We start from the raw sequence: 14,499 nt of genomic DNA, 5'->3' as shown, positions 1-14,499 counted from the left end.
AAAATGACCTTGACACCAGTTGCATGAAAAAGAAAAAAAGGTGAAGTTGGTTTTGAGAAACAGTGTGGTTTGAGTGTCCAAATACTTGCAAGGCCACATTAGACACTGCTGACAAAAAAAAGAAGAAACATTTAACCCTCTTGTCCAGGCATTAGCAGGCAGGTAAAGTGAGATCTCCTCCACACTCCTGGTAATTGTTCGGAAACTTGAAGTCAAAGGTCACATGTGCACCTGCGTCTTAGACCAAACAGCGAACTTGCCACCAACAGAGATCTTTCAGCTCTTACGGCTTAGGAGGTGCTGCTCCTTCATTCCCGAGGACACCAGCAGAGGAATTCCACAGTCCAGAGGAATTACTCCAAGTCATGTACACTGGAAAAAAATCTGGTGTAGGATTTACTTTCCTACTTTCCACAAATAATTACATAGAAACGGCAAGTAACACACTGCATTTGAAAGACTGAAAGAATATTTTCTTTTAAAATGTACTCCAGTATTCATTTATTTATTTATTTAAAAAACAGTCTATGTACTAGATAACTTTTGAGATAGAGTATTGATAATTTAATCATACTAGAAGGTAATTAACAAGTAACAAGTCTCTGAACTAGTAAAAACTATAACAAAAATAGAGGATAGCTATATACAGTAACACTTTAAATTGAATTATGCGAGTAATTTCAGCAAAAACGTAATGCTTAAATACATAAATGTACATTGCTAAAGCAGTTATGTAATTTTTTCAATATTCAATTATATAAATTAGCTTTATTTTATATCAGTTATATAAATTTTCAGTTATGCAATAAAGAAAATGTGTTATTTGGGCTGTAAAGATGTCTATTAAACATTTACCTGGCTTTACATGGCAAGGTTTCGAATCAATCAATCAATGTGTTTCTAGAGCACATATGTGACCCTAGACCACAAAACAAGTCTCTCGGGTATATTTGTAGCAATAGCCAAAAATATATTGCATGGGTCAAAATTATTGATTTTTCTTTTATGTCAAAAATCATTAGGATATTAAGTAAATATCATGTTCCATGAAGATATTTTGTAAATTTCCTACTGTAAATATATCAAAACTTATTTAATTAGTAATATGCATTGCTAAGAGCTTAATTTGGACAATATTTTGATTTTTTTTGCACCCTCAGATTCCAGATTTTCAAATAGTTGTATTTTGCCCAAATATTGTCCTAACAAATCATACATCAATGGAAAGCTGATTTATTCAGCTTTCAGATGATGTATACATCTCAATTTTGAAAAATTTCCCCTTATGACTGGTTTTGTGCTCCATGGTCACATATTAGAATGATTTCTAAAAGTTCACTTGACACTGAAGACCTGATTAATGATGCTGTTTTGCCAAAATTCTGTTTTGCCACCACAGGAATAAGTGACATTTAAAAAAATATTCAAATTGAAAAGTTATTTTAAATTGTAATATTACACAATTTTACTGTATTTTTGATCAAATAAATGAAGCCTTTGTTAGAATTTGTGTCTTAAAAAAAGGACTTCCACAGCTAGTGCATTCTGCAGCCATTTATTTTTACAAACCAGTCCAAATGAATGTCAATCCAGAACATTCCTTTAACTCCAAACTTGAATTATAGTACATGAATAAATCTAGTATATGAATAAATAATTAAACTCGCACCAATATAAGCCATTGCAAGCCAGGGAAATCCCTGCACTGCTAATTTATTGATAGCTGAACACAAAACAAGGAATGGGGCAGTCAGATTTCCATCAATAAAACTCTTCATATGTTCAACTGCCAGGTGTGTTTCAGCTGAAGCTCTCAAACACAAGAGCTCAAATTCTGTTAAGAGCAAACCAAAATACATTCCAGTGTCCATCTAGAAATGATTCCAAATGACCAATTCATGTTCACTGAATTACTCAGAAGGACCTCAAGAGATTAAATCTGAATCTAAATTTTAAATGACACTCAGGTCATGTGATCTGCATGTCTAAGGCATTGTTGACTGAATAATACTAATGTTGGCCAGAAAGTACTGTGTGTCTTCCTAAAGCTGTTATACATATCTATATGCGGTGTCCCCTAGAGACCTCAAACCTATTTCTAGAAGTTATAAAGGGGCAACCATCTCAGAACTTTGGATCAACTGCAGGAACATTTCCCACAAGTGCTGACGAAAAGCCACCGCCAAATACTACAAAAATACCTCTAACATAGATATCTTTCATTATCTCAGTGCTATTCAGCCAGAGCAGGCAATAAGTTACTGTACAGGTCTACATTCTGCCATAAACAATGATTTTAATGATGTTTAAAATCCCAATTTGAAATGTACAGATATATCTTCACTTGTGCGTATTGGTTTTGGCTGGAAAAATATACCAAAAAAAACAAGGGGTCAGGTTTGCTGTTCTAGGTACTATTTAGGAATCGGAGAAGTCTAGAGGCTCTAAACCCCACCCACAAACTTGAAGGACCACCCACTCATTAGCATATAATGTCTAAAGAGTCCTCTGATGCCCTCTCGTGGGAGGTGTAATTTGGGTTAAGTGCAAAGTAGGATGTCGCGAACAAAACCTTGAGCCTTCACAGTGAGAACTTAGGTCATGATTATTAGTTGAATTATACAGTAAAGTTTCAGTATTAAATGCCGACTGAAAGGAAGTAAACAGACATGAGTGTTTGGACTCTATATGTGCGTATCATTTATTAAATCAGTTCTTTTGCAGCTCGAGTGCTTATCTGGTTGGTTATGCGAGAGAAAGCCAAGGTCAGGCCAGCTGTGAGTGCTTACTTCTCTCCGTCCCTCTGGATCCTGCGCTTCTCATGCTGGTGTTTGGTGATAACGTACTTGAAGAACTCATAGACGGACCAGCTGATGGCAGTCGAGGGCATCTGGTATATGACCCTGGCTTGAACGCCTTTGAAGTAAGCGGGAAGGCCGCCAAGCCTGTAGACAGTCCGGAAGGCATGGCCGAGGCCCGTAATCTGTCTTTCGCTCCGGCTGACGGAATCGAGCGCCAGAGACTCTTGCGTGTTCAGCAGCGTCTTGCAAACGTCCAGTGGCGTGGTGGTGGCAGCAGCGATGGCGCCCGCCAGTGCGCCCGACACCATGTGGGAGGAGGGGTTGTAATGTCTTTGGGGGTTAAGCAGCTCTTGCAGATATTCATAGGTCATGAAGTGCAACACCTGGAATGGGATGTTCATGGTGAGCTGTGTGGTGTAGCTGCGATAAAACGCCAGTGCCCCCTCCTGCTGCCACACGCAGCGCATACAGTCCAGAACGCCACGGTATGGCGAGTTATACATCTGCATCCTCTGCTTCACCACTGATCGAGCCAGTCAGACAGGAAACAAAAAAAGAGGACAGGAAGGGGAACATTAGGCAAGTGCAAGAAGTCAGGTCATGACTGAAATACAGTAGGCCCATCAAAGCAGAAATGTCCAGACATGAGCGGATCAAACACGCCTCCTGTCTCCTGACCTACAGTCAAGTGGTCTGTGGGGAACGAGAGCAGGTGTCCATGCAAGGTCTCAGTCTAGCACCTGCGCTGATTAACCTTGAGCCTCAAGAGTGCAGAAACAGACACTGCTGTCAGACTGAGATTTGGCCCACTGGGGAATTTCAGCTAATGCTACAGTTTCAACATCGCACAGCTGTTAATTAGAGCAAGGACAATCTGCTCTTACAAGGCTGTCTTTTGGAAATGTGTTTTTTGTCGTTTTGCCAGGAAATTAGAACTTTTCTGCCATCTCCTGGTTGGGAGCGCACAGTGAATTTCCAGACCAAAAGAGTCAAGGTTTTCTGGTTAGTAGGGCTGCAACAACTTATTATTTGGTAAAAAAAAAAGTAATTATTTGGAGAGAAATATTGGGCAGGATGTGGAATAACATTATATTTTTCAATAAAACAGAAATTAAATTAAATAAATACAACAATATTCGTCATTACAGCCCTAGTAATTAGCATGGGCAATTAATAACATCTTTTGAAGTAAAAAGCATCTTTTATTTAAAAGTAGTTGTGCAATCTGATGAAATTTAGCAAACAACAAAAGTACTACAGTGGTACCATGGTACAGTGATATATCTGATGGTATGATATATATATATATATATCTATATAAACTACATACAGATATAAAGTATAAACTATAATCATACACTACTGTTCAAAAGTGTGGGGTGTTAAATGTCTGCTCACCAATCATACAAAAAAAAATACTGTACATTTGTAATATTTTTTTTCATTTAAAATAAACTTTTTTTATTTTAATATAATTTAAAACATAATTTATTCCTGTGATGCAAAGCTGAATTGTCAACATCATTACTCTAACCTCAGTTTCACATGATCGTTTAGAAATCATTCTAATATTCCGATTCGCTGTTCAAGAAACATGTATTATTATCAAAAAAACAACTGATAAAAACAGTTGTGATGCAGGTGGGAAACATTTTTCCAGGATTCCTTGATGAATAGAAAGTTAAAAAGAACAGCATTTATTTGAATTTTTTTTTTGTAACATTATAAAATGTCTTTGCTGTTACGTTTGACCAATTTAATAAATCTTTACTGAATAAAAGGTATTAATTTCTTTAAAAAAAAAAAAAGTGAAAAAAAAAATTTAAAAAAGGATTTAACCCCAAGCCTTTGAATAATAGTGAATGATATATTAAAATTGTATTTTATTTTTTATAGGAAGTAGAGATTAAAGTAAATATACCTTCAGTTGGATTCATTGCAGCATCATGAAGCAATGTGGCAACACATCCAGCGGCACCTGTAACACACACCCTCAGACATTAACACCACAATTAGAGCATGCATACAGAGTGGACAGTCACTGGACTTAAAATACAACAATCAGTTATACAGGCAGATCAGATCACAGTCAGACAAAAACTGTGTCCCGAACAGTCACCAAATACCACCTATGACGTAACAGAGAGATTAGGGATTGACTGGATAAACTCTGGGGAATGTAAAGTCAGGAGAGAAAGAGTCTTTTGTTCAGGATACTGGAATTTACTTCACTCATCGTTTCTCTGTTTTATGATAAGAAGCAAGAACTGCTACAGCTTCTGAGTCTACAATATTAATACAATAATAATTAAGGTGCTAACAGGACATGAGACATCTGCCTTCAAGCTAAGACTCAAAAAACCTACAGTAGCACAGTGATGTATCATGGTGTCTAATCATTTTCATTCCTTTACAGTGAAGTCTACTGGTAAACGGTAACATGCCAGCAGTTACTTACCACCCTTCCGCTTTGACCTGGAGGAAAGAGAAAGAAAAGAGACACTACACAGAAACACCAACAAGGACTTCCACTATGAGCTCTGAAGCTAAGCCTAAATAGCATTACACCACAATCTGACAAATGTAATAATACAATGTAAATCCATAAAACATCAATAACCAAATTTTCCATTTCTCTACAGATAATGAAAAGAGTTTCTCTTTAGAAATGCTTACATTAGATTATATGCACATATATAATAGCCATATAGTTAAGTTTGTGTAGTGACATTACATTAGGTTTAGCTTTTAAGGTATTCCAACAAAGTTAGCAATGCAATTCAGTTCAGTTTATCATAAAGTTTTGGACTGATTTCTTTGCCAGAAAGATACAACCTGAAGGAAAACCATTAAAAACTTGGATTATTAATTGCACAAAGATTTACTACCCACATGATGATCTTCTATATTTGTAGCTGCTGTCATGATATTGGAGAGGGGTATTTTTGGCTATTTTAGAATTTGACCTCATACTAGAATGACATTTAAAGAGGTCACCTGAGAAGACATGGGTAGATGTTTGAGTAATACATGATTCATACAGATAACACAGCCACTGCCAAATAACTAGTTCCAGAATGTTGATGGTTTTAAACCACTTTCAGAAAATTTAAAAACTCATTTACTGCTTCATTCAAGCCAAATAACAACCTATTCTGCATTAGAATTGTGGGTTGCTGAGAGGAATCAGTAGTACTGATGGGCGGGAAAACTGGTACCGTTCGCCAAATGACTGTTCGCTCCCGGATGGATGATATCACTGAGGACCTTTTTCAACCTTTCGTAACAGGCGAAGTAAAGTGCGTGGGCAGGCCCCGCCCCTACAGCTGTAATATTCAGACCCCTGATTGGCCTCCAGATTCCCTCCGTCCTCACGATTCGCGACAAAGCGTCCATCACGTTACGGTAGCGGGCAGCTGGCTCTGGCTGAAGGCTCTGCATGCGCGTCTGCAACAAAGAACAATTGTTTAAACTTACAAGCCCTTAAAAACAGGGATTTCTTATTCTTGGACTTGAGGATTTAAAAAATAAAAAATTAATTTTATATATATATATATATATATATATATATATATATATATATATATATATATATATATAAATAAATAAATAATGAACAAACATACAGTATGGCAAGTGTCCTCCTATTTATTTATTTTTCAATTTTCAGTTCTCAAGCGTGCAACAAAATATATATATATGCAACAAACACACACACATATATATACACACACAAAAATAGTGGAATTTTGTTTTTATTTTTGAATATTTATGAATTTTACATTGAAAGTAAATCCACTTAAAACACCATAAAAAACGCAAATATGAAAGAATAAAGCTTTGCAAACAACACATCACATAGTTATTGGATCTCAGAACTAAAGTTTGCAGCAATAAGGTCACACAGGGACATAATCTAACCACCTAATCCGCTTTTCCTGCGGATCTACAGCATCACCTGACATACATGAGAAACATGGATGCAATTCAGTACTAGCTTGGTACTGGTACTAACTCAACTGTGGAAAAATGTATGTACTTAGTTCTTACCCAACATGTTTTGTAGATTTACATTGTGGCCTTGAACCTACCACAAAAGTCATGTTTGAACTGACATGGTCAGCATGGCTGAAAACGTTCAGAACGACAGCTGCAATGTGGTGAAATTTAAGATGCCTGCTGTGGCTGCACGAGTAACATTATTCCTGTAAGAAAACAATACTTCCATAAAAGGCCCGGGAAATAATCATATTTGCCAATGAATGTGTGTAAATGATATCTGAAGCCAGTTCCTCATGACAGGGGAATGAGGAACTACAACCTCCAACAGGAAGTTTCAAGATTGCTCTTGAAATGCTTAGAATTGCAAAATGAGTCTTGCTATTTTATTGCATTGAGTTAATTTCCTTCATTTCTATCAGGAAACAGCCTACTGAGATAAGTATGTAGTTCACAAAAATTGTACTTTGAACCTGTAGTACATTTACCACCAAGAAAACAATGGACAAGAGCAAAATGTGCTGGGGCCTGAACAAAACAAACACTTTTGAGTACAAGGAGTTCCCATCCTTTTAGACCAATCCATTTCTTTCTCTTTTTTTCAGTTATTAGTGATTACTGGATAAAAATGTTTCGAATTAATGCTATATTTTTATAGCCAGAATGAATTAATGAATTAGGTAAGCAAGACATAAAAGTAGCTCCCCTATTTTTTTTTTTTTTTTTTTAGATTCACAATTCACAATTGATAATAAACTTTTTATACATGCTGCAATTGTGCCACAGTTTAGACCCAAACAAAAAAATCCACAATTAATCATATAATGTCACTTTATATATAATATATATAATCATATAATGTAATTTTATACTGTTTATAGCCTTTTCTCACAGCAGCTAGAATAATTAAATGCATCATTTTGAAGCCGGGTTGTAATCCAGAAAGGATTGTGTGTTTATGAAACACATGTGAATGAAATTAAATTATATTCCAGTTATAAATGTGCTTCTGATTACTAGGGGTGTAAGAAAATATCGATACACGTGAGTATCGCGATATTTTGTTTGGCGATACTGTATCGATTCTCCAAAACGGAATATCAATATTTATAAAAAAAAATCATACAAGATTCATGGCAGTTGTTTCGTTTTGAGTTCATATCCCGACCGCTAGTCTTCATCTCTGAACTTAAACAGTGACAGGAAATACTAGCATCAGGGCACTCCACTAATGTTAGCGTTAATATAGCTCGCTGCCAGCAATGGAGGATGAAAGAATTGTTCCAGTTCTCGTTTCGGTGTACAAAGCTGAAGTGTGACGTCATTTGGGCTTTTGTTGTAACGTCCGCCCCGGGAGTGCGGCGCGAGCACAACCTCGGTTCTGCCGCTTGCTGCGTCCCGTGTTGAAGAGCCTTTGCGCGACGGGCGGTAGAGTCGCTGTGCAGCTGCAGCTTTCTCTCGTAATTCAGGGGCGTTTTGTGCAGATATGAGCTAACCAATCGTTGAATTTAATTATCACTAGTAGCGTGATTTATTCCTCAGTTGGTCAGAACAAACTTGGCAGACTTGTTACTTGTTCAGATGGCAATATACGGTGAAAATTCACATTTGGGTCATATATTCTAAGACGTAGGCTAGAATCTGTGATTCCTAAATACAGAATCCACACCGGTGCGGTGACTGACAGATTGACACACACTCCTCAAAACATTAGATTCATCCGCGCTGGAGCCAAGCTGGAAGATAATTCTGCACAGAGCAGCAATTCCAGGTTTTCAAACAGAGATGGCGACAAAGAGGCAAAACTTACTGACTGCAGCTTTAACGATTATGGATAATAAAACAAATCAACGGCATCATTGCAATACCTTCAAAAAACATGTTTAAGTTTAAACATTTTTCATAAAATGCAAATCTATTTAAATGCTTGTATAATAAAGCCCCAAAGGTGATATCTGAATTTATAGACAGGACTTTATTGAAAAAAAAAAAAAGTTTCCTCTGTAAAGGTTTCTCAACTTTGTGTTCAGTAAAATGAACACAAAAGTTATGTTGTTTTATAATGATGGTGAGGGGTTGGTTTAAACCAAAGCAGAATTGTACTCATTTTAATTATATTTCAACTTAGTCTGTGCTATAATCTATACTGTATGTACAACGCATTGGTTTTATTTATTTATTTTATGTTTTGAAGGTCTGAAATCAAGTATTTTTTTACTGTCCATACATAAACAAATGAATTATGGACTGTATAGATGCTGAACATATTTCAAAATCAAACAAGACATTCTTGATTTGATACATTACAAACTGAGGTCTCTAAGAGGTAAATGAAGAGGTGGATTGAAATCAGTGCAGAAGCAAATCAAATTGGACTTTTTTGTCAAATGTGTGGCATTCTAAGAATATGAAAAGCTGAGGGAAACAGCCCTACATGCACGCCACTACTCATTTTTATAGCATGTATTTAAAGAGTAATAAAAACACTGTGTTAAAATGCACAAAAGAGATCTGTGTTTTCTTGGATCACAGTCTGGACAGGCCCATTTGAGAGGGAACAGCTGTAAAGGACAAAACAAGTGTCTTTGTCTCTAAAGAACCCTTCACTTCATCCTGACAAGAGCAGCTGAACACTCAAAGTAATACTTCCTTACAGTTTGCCAATGGCATCTTGATCAGTACATCCAGCAAACACTTGTAATGCAAAACAGCTTCAATGAAGTGAAGTGTCCTCTTTAGGGAAAAGATAGTGATAAGTATGCAGTCTGAGGATCTGTTTAGTAGTTACACATCTAGCATATCACAGATGTGCTATGGTGCATGTCAAAAAACATGATACCCTTTCAGGTAGCCTCTACGGTAACCTTCGACATAAAATAAAAACAAAACCTAATTCTCAGTAGACTGCATTTGAACTACAGACTCAATGCGCATGCGCAGTATGCCAAAGCAGCGTCAACATGGTCACGTGGTTTAGGAGAGCAGAAGCCACGTGTGACCTTCCTAGCTCATATTCATGTTTCATAATGACACCTCGCAGACACACAGGTACTACAATCACTCAAAACCACAGGATACAATCATATCACAATCCACAAACAAAAAACGAGGCAAGCAGTTGCTGGAGGAATTGCATGCTTGGGCCTTTAGTTAGTTATTACTAGATCAGTCTAGACAGAATTAAACACTGGAGAGAACACATGACTAAAAATGATTCTTAACATTAATAAGTGCAATGAATGTGAAGTACAATAGTTAATTCTATATATAGATAACTAAGATCTGAGAAAGGAGCAGAGGGAAACTATTGTCTGCAAAGCATGTAGACTATAAAGTAAATAGTCTAGAAATCACACAAGTGGGCCAGCTTGTCGGATCTTTCAAGGGCCTGCTCGTCACATTAACTCTACGTGAATTCTTTATAAAACTCTTGATGTTTTGCAACTGTGTTTATTTACCTTCACACAATCAATAGGGAACATCAGGCAATGCTCCATGATTCCTGCCACTGCCCCTGCCAACATGTGCGTGCTGGTGGAGGCGCCCTGGGGCAAACCCTCATAGTCCGGTTCCGAGAAATCATTGGCCTCCTGGGAGCCATAGAAATGTCCAACATGAAGCTCCGTTTCTCCTGCTATCCGAGGGGTCAAAGTGCCGACGAGGCCCTCGGAAAGACCCCAGAACCTGCCGCCGAGCCAGTGTATCTCGGCGCCCGCGGAAGCTCCGGCCACCGCGGCATCGCCGCCCGATGTGTCCGCTGTCATCCGCCGCCTGCGCACAAAACCATCCGCTTCCATTTGCAGCACCCAGTCCTTTAAAATCATGCGTCCCACGCCCGATGTTTACGCGTTCAGCTCAGGCCTCTCCCGCCTGCGCACCGGGGAGAGGACGCGTCCCGTACAGCTAGAACTGCGCAGCAGGCGGTTACCGACAGGACAGGCCGCAAGGGGAACCGGAAACGCCCTCTCGCTGTGTCTGCGCTTTGATTGGAGGAAGCCGATGTCATTCAAATCAGAACGCGCGCAGTCGTTATTTATGGGATACAGTGACAACATAGTGTAGCAGCCCGAGATGGGAAGGCCAACTCTTTTTCGCGGCTCGCTTCTTTTGAACAGTTTGTTTCAAAGAAGCGTTAAAAAATATATATTTTATATTATTTTATTATTAAAATAAAATAATATAATTTTATTTTAATAAAATTATATTATTAAAATAAAGTCTGCTGCCATCAGGGAGGAGACTGCGGAGTCTCCAGGCGAGGACCAGCAGACTGAAGGACAGCTTCATACATCAGGCTGTCAGGAAGCTGAACTCCCTCCCGTCCCTGCCCCCCCTCCCCTCTTCTTACCCCATACAACACTGAACTCTGACACTATGAGACCCCCCACGGCTCCCCACACCCCCAGGACCAGCCACCCCCACCTACTTACAAACTGTGACCAGCACCTCTCACTTGTGCAGCATTGGACTGATCACTACCTCATCCAGCATTGACTGCAAACTACCTCCTCGGATAGTCTCATAAAAAGACTGTTCTCCTGTCAATTTAACAGACTGACAAGCTCTTTTTGCACTACACACATATCTGCACAGTTTTTGTTTTATTTAACTGGTTTGCACTCCATCTATTCTGCCATGTGCCTTATGTCACTTTATCTATCTTTTTTTATTTTTATTTTTCTACAATGTTCTCAGATTGATAAGCTCTTTTTGCACTACAAATATATCTGCACAGTTTTGTTTTTATTTAACTGGTTTGCACTATCTGCCATGCACCTTATGCCACTTTATCTATTTCTTAATTCTTTTTCTACAATGTCCTTATTTGTATAGCTATAGAGTTGTATGTACATATGTTTAAACCGTATTATCTGTATTTGAACGTGTTTAATGTTAATGTTAACTGTTTACACCAAGGGTCTGAGGGTAACGCAATTTCAATTCTCTGTATGTATGTGCTGTACATGTGGAAGAATTGACAATAAAGCAGACTTGACTTGACTTGACTTGATTATTGCTGCTGTTGTTGCTTATTTTTACTGTGTATTCTTTATATGTTACTATGATTATAACAGTAATACACTGTGTTAAATATAGCCTATATGAAAGTTTTCTTGTTCTGCAATTAAAAAAGTGCTTTGTGTAAAATTGTTGTGCAGGTTTTCTATTAATTATTTATTATTATTATTATTATTAAAACTGTGTTTTGCAGCCCTGATTAATTTCCTAAAAGTCAGTAAGTCCCTAAATGTAATTGGCATTTATAGTAAACAGCAACAAAATTAATTTACATCTTTTGACTGAAAAGGTTTTTGCATGTTTTAATAAGATATTAAATGCATAAGCAAATGAATAAAATTTTGATGCATTCCAATTTTTTTTTTTTTTACTTTTATATCACTAATTGGTACTTAATCGGTTTCTTTATAACTGCTCGGACTGATTCAGTCTAATTTATTGTTCAGACTGGTTGAATGAAAAGAATCGTCTCACATGAGCTACACCCAACGTCAAAAACAAAAGGTTATGAATTAAAAACTGAGGCATATGGATGCATAACAGTGTTTACTTTAGGATTGAAGGTCAAATACTAATATCAACAGAAATGAGCATGAGATGATTTGCTTGTCCTAACTGGTCTCTTAGCCTCATCAAGCCGGTCTGTGGTGACCAGCTTAAATCACTTCAGGCCAACAAACCAGCAAATATATTATTTTTAATTCATGTAGGCCTAGCTTTATGCTGTTCCATTATAATTACCCAATTTCAAAATACTAGCTATAGGCCTGCAAATGTTATAGTGAGATTTTGTATGCCAGCTTCTTTGCACTGCACTCATTATCAAAATGTTGTGTAGGCCTGAAAAATAACAAAAATCATAGTCTTCAGAGACTAAGTAAACATCAACAACCCTATCATCATCTTCACCCAAAGTTTAAAATCATCTCTCTGGAAGAAAATTAATTAGGCTGCTCGACAGTGAGCTAATTATACTTTAAAGCAGGACCATTTTCAGCTAATTTCATTTTGGCCATGAGCCCACGGTGTAGAATTTCTGCCGACAAAGGGAATGAAGTGTTAATTTTCGCTTACAAGAAGAAAATTCCCTGGCCTTGATCAAATTAACGTTGACTGTGTGTTGTCCAGATGTGTTCCTTCAAGGAAAGCCAAGCTGGCGTGCCTGTAGAGTATCTCTCTGTCTTGACCATAATTCCCTGACGACATGCTCTGATAGAGGTGTCGGGAAACCCTAGCTTGTCTAATAGCAGGCTACTTTATTTCTTTTCCTTCTGAGAACCTGAATCAATAGGAGTTGTTTTTCACAGCATAGGCAAAACAAATAGAAGTTAAAGGATATTGTATACTGCGTCACGGCAATTACACATCATATAGACTCAAATTGAGTTTCTAATTCATTTAAGGCCTAAGCTTTGGTTATCTTCGGTGAAATGCACAAAGCCACAAACCTCCTGTTTTTCAAATGTGTCTCTAAAAGCGGTCTGCAGTCCCATCAGCATGACGTTGATGCATCATCTCTTATCATATTTAGCATAGAGAGAGAACCACTTATGATCTCTTCAGACGGGCTCTTCAGTCAAGATGATTTCTCTTAGCTGAAGAGAAGATTTCTTAAGTATGGCAAGGCTTTGAAGCAACTTTATTTGATGTGTCTTATAATGGAAAGAGACAATATTCATAAGGCTTTGAATTAACTATGACGTCCCCATCTTAAATAGGCAATGATTCATATTAACAAGCTATTAATTGATGTAAAATGCTGATACAGAAATGGTAAATCTCAACACAATATGCTTTCTTTTGTTAACATTAGTTAATGCATTTTTTTTTTACAGCATTTATTAATCTTTGGTATTCTTATAAAAATAAGATTGTTGGTGTTAGGTCACTGTGCAGCTGTACTGGTTGGTAAATGCTGAAAATAGCATTAAGATAATAAATGTATAATAACTGTTGTATGGCTATAGTGTTCATTTCAGCTAATGGTCACAAATTAAACAAAGTGTTAATAAATCATACATGAATTAAAGTACTAATACATAAAAAGGCTCAGATGGTCAAGCCTACCTGTAATAATAAATTATCTATATTCTTAGCTATTATTTCATTTTTAGGCTAATTGAGTGCTTCCTCTGTATTATGACAACCCAAAGTCTTGGGCGCCACCTACTGGAATAAAATGTGGCTTTGTTCTGGCTTTTCCTTGTGCCAGGGTATTAATAGACAAAGTTCCTTTAAAAAACTTGTTATGTCTTGATATGGGCTTTCACTGCACACTGCACACTTTTAAAGAAGCGGAACACTCTCACTCTGTTAATTGTTTATATTGAGGCCTACCTTTAGCTGGCTATCCTACTTTCAAGCAGATTATAAAACAAGGTTAATGTCTCATAGGTTAATGTAAAGACTTGGTTTATTTAAACAAACCTTTGACCATCAAACCTTCTACTTAACTTTGGACCTTGGTCTAACACTGAAAATGTTCTCAAGATGTTCTGTGTGACTTTGAATAGACACGCAAAACAACAGACAGTTAACCATGTATAAAGATTTACCAAGAGATTGTTGATAGCCGCTTCTCTATAGCTACTCTTGCCTCAATACCACAAAAAGGATCTATTCTGCTCTATTCTCTATTCAATTTTTTAGACTGATGAATACTGACTGAACCGAGTCACTG

The 14,499-nt window shown here is 37.3% G+C and overlaps 1 protein-coding gene across 1 annotated transcript; it reads right to left on the bottom strand.

The window, feature by feature from the left end:
* Positions 1-1,150: 1,150 nt before the first annotated feature.
* On the bottom strand, positions 1,151-10,777 carry LOC306884032 (mitoferrin-2). Its single transcript, XM_079439648.1, has 4 exons — positions 10,259-10,777; positions 6,020-6,248; positions 4,723-4,779; positions 1,151-3,324 (listed from the first exon to the last, which is right to left on the bottom strand). Exons 1-4 carry the CDS (start codon positions 10,622-10,624, stop codon positions 2,786-2,788), a joined length of 1,191 nt encoding a protein of 396 aa, XP_079295774.1. The 5' UTR covers positions 10,625-10,777; the 3' UTR covers positions 1,151-2,785.
* Positions 10,778-14,499: the final 3,722 nt, after the last annotated feature.

This window comes from Barbus barbus (genome assembly GCF_936440315.1).
Source record: "Barbus barbus genome assembly, chromosome: 18".
NCBI classification, from domain to species: Eukaryota; Metazoa; Chordata; class Actinopteri; order Cypriniformes; family Cyprinidae; genus Barbus; species Barbus barbus.
The sequence above is the reverse complement of the archived record's forward strand: the minus strand, read 5'-3'. Positions and strand labels throughout refer to the sequence as shown.

Bases quoted from the DNA above. Each gene is read 5' to 3' on its own strand.
- LOC306884032 (XM_079439648.1), bottom strand. From the start codon at position 10,624: ATGATTTTAAAGGACTGGGTGCTGCAAATGGAAGCGGATGGTTTTGTG. The intron at 6,249-10,258 runs GTAAATAAACAC...TCTTTGTTGCAG, and splicing joins TCCCTATTGATTGTGTGAAG to ACGCGCATGCAGAGCCTTCA. The intron at 3,325-4,722 runs GTATATTTACTT...TGGCTCGATCAG, and splicing joins TGCAATGAATCCAACTGAAG to TGGTGAAGCAGAGGATGCAG.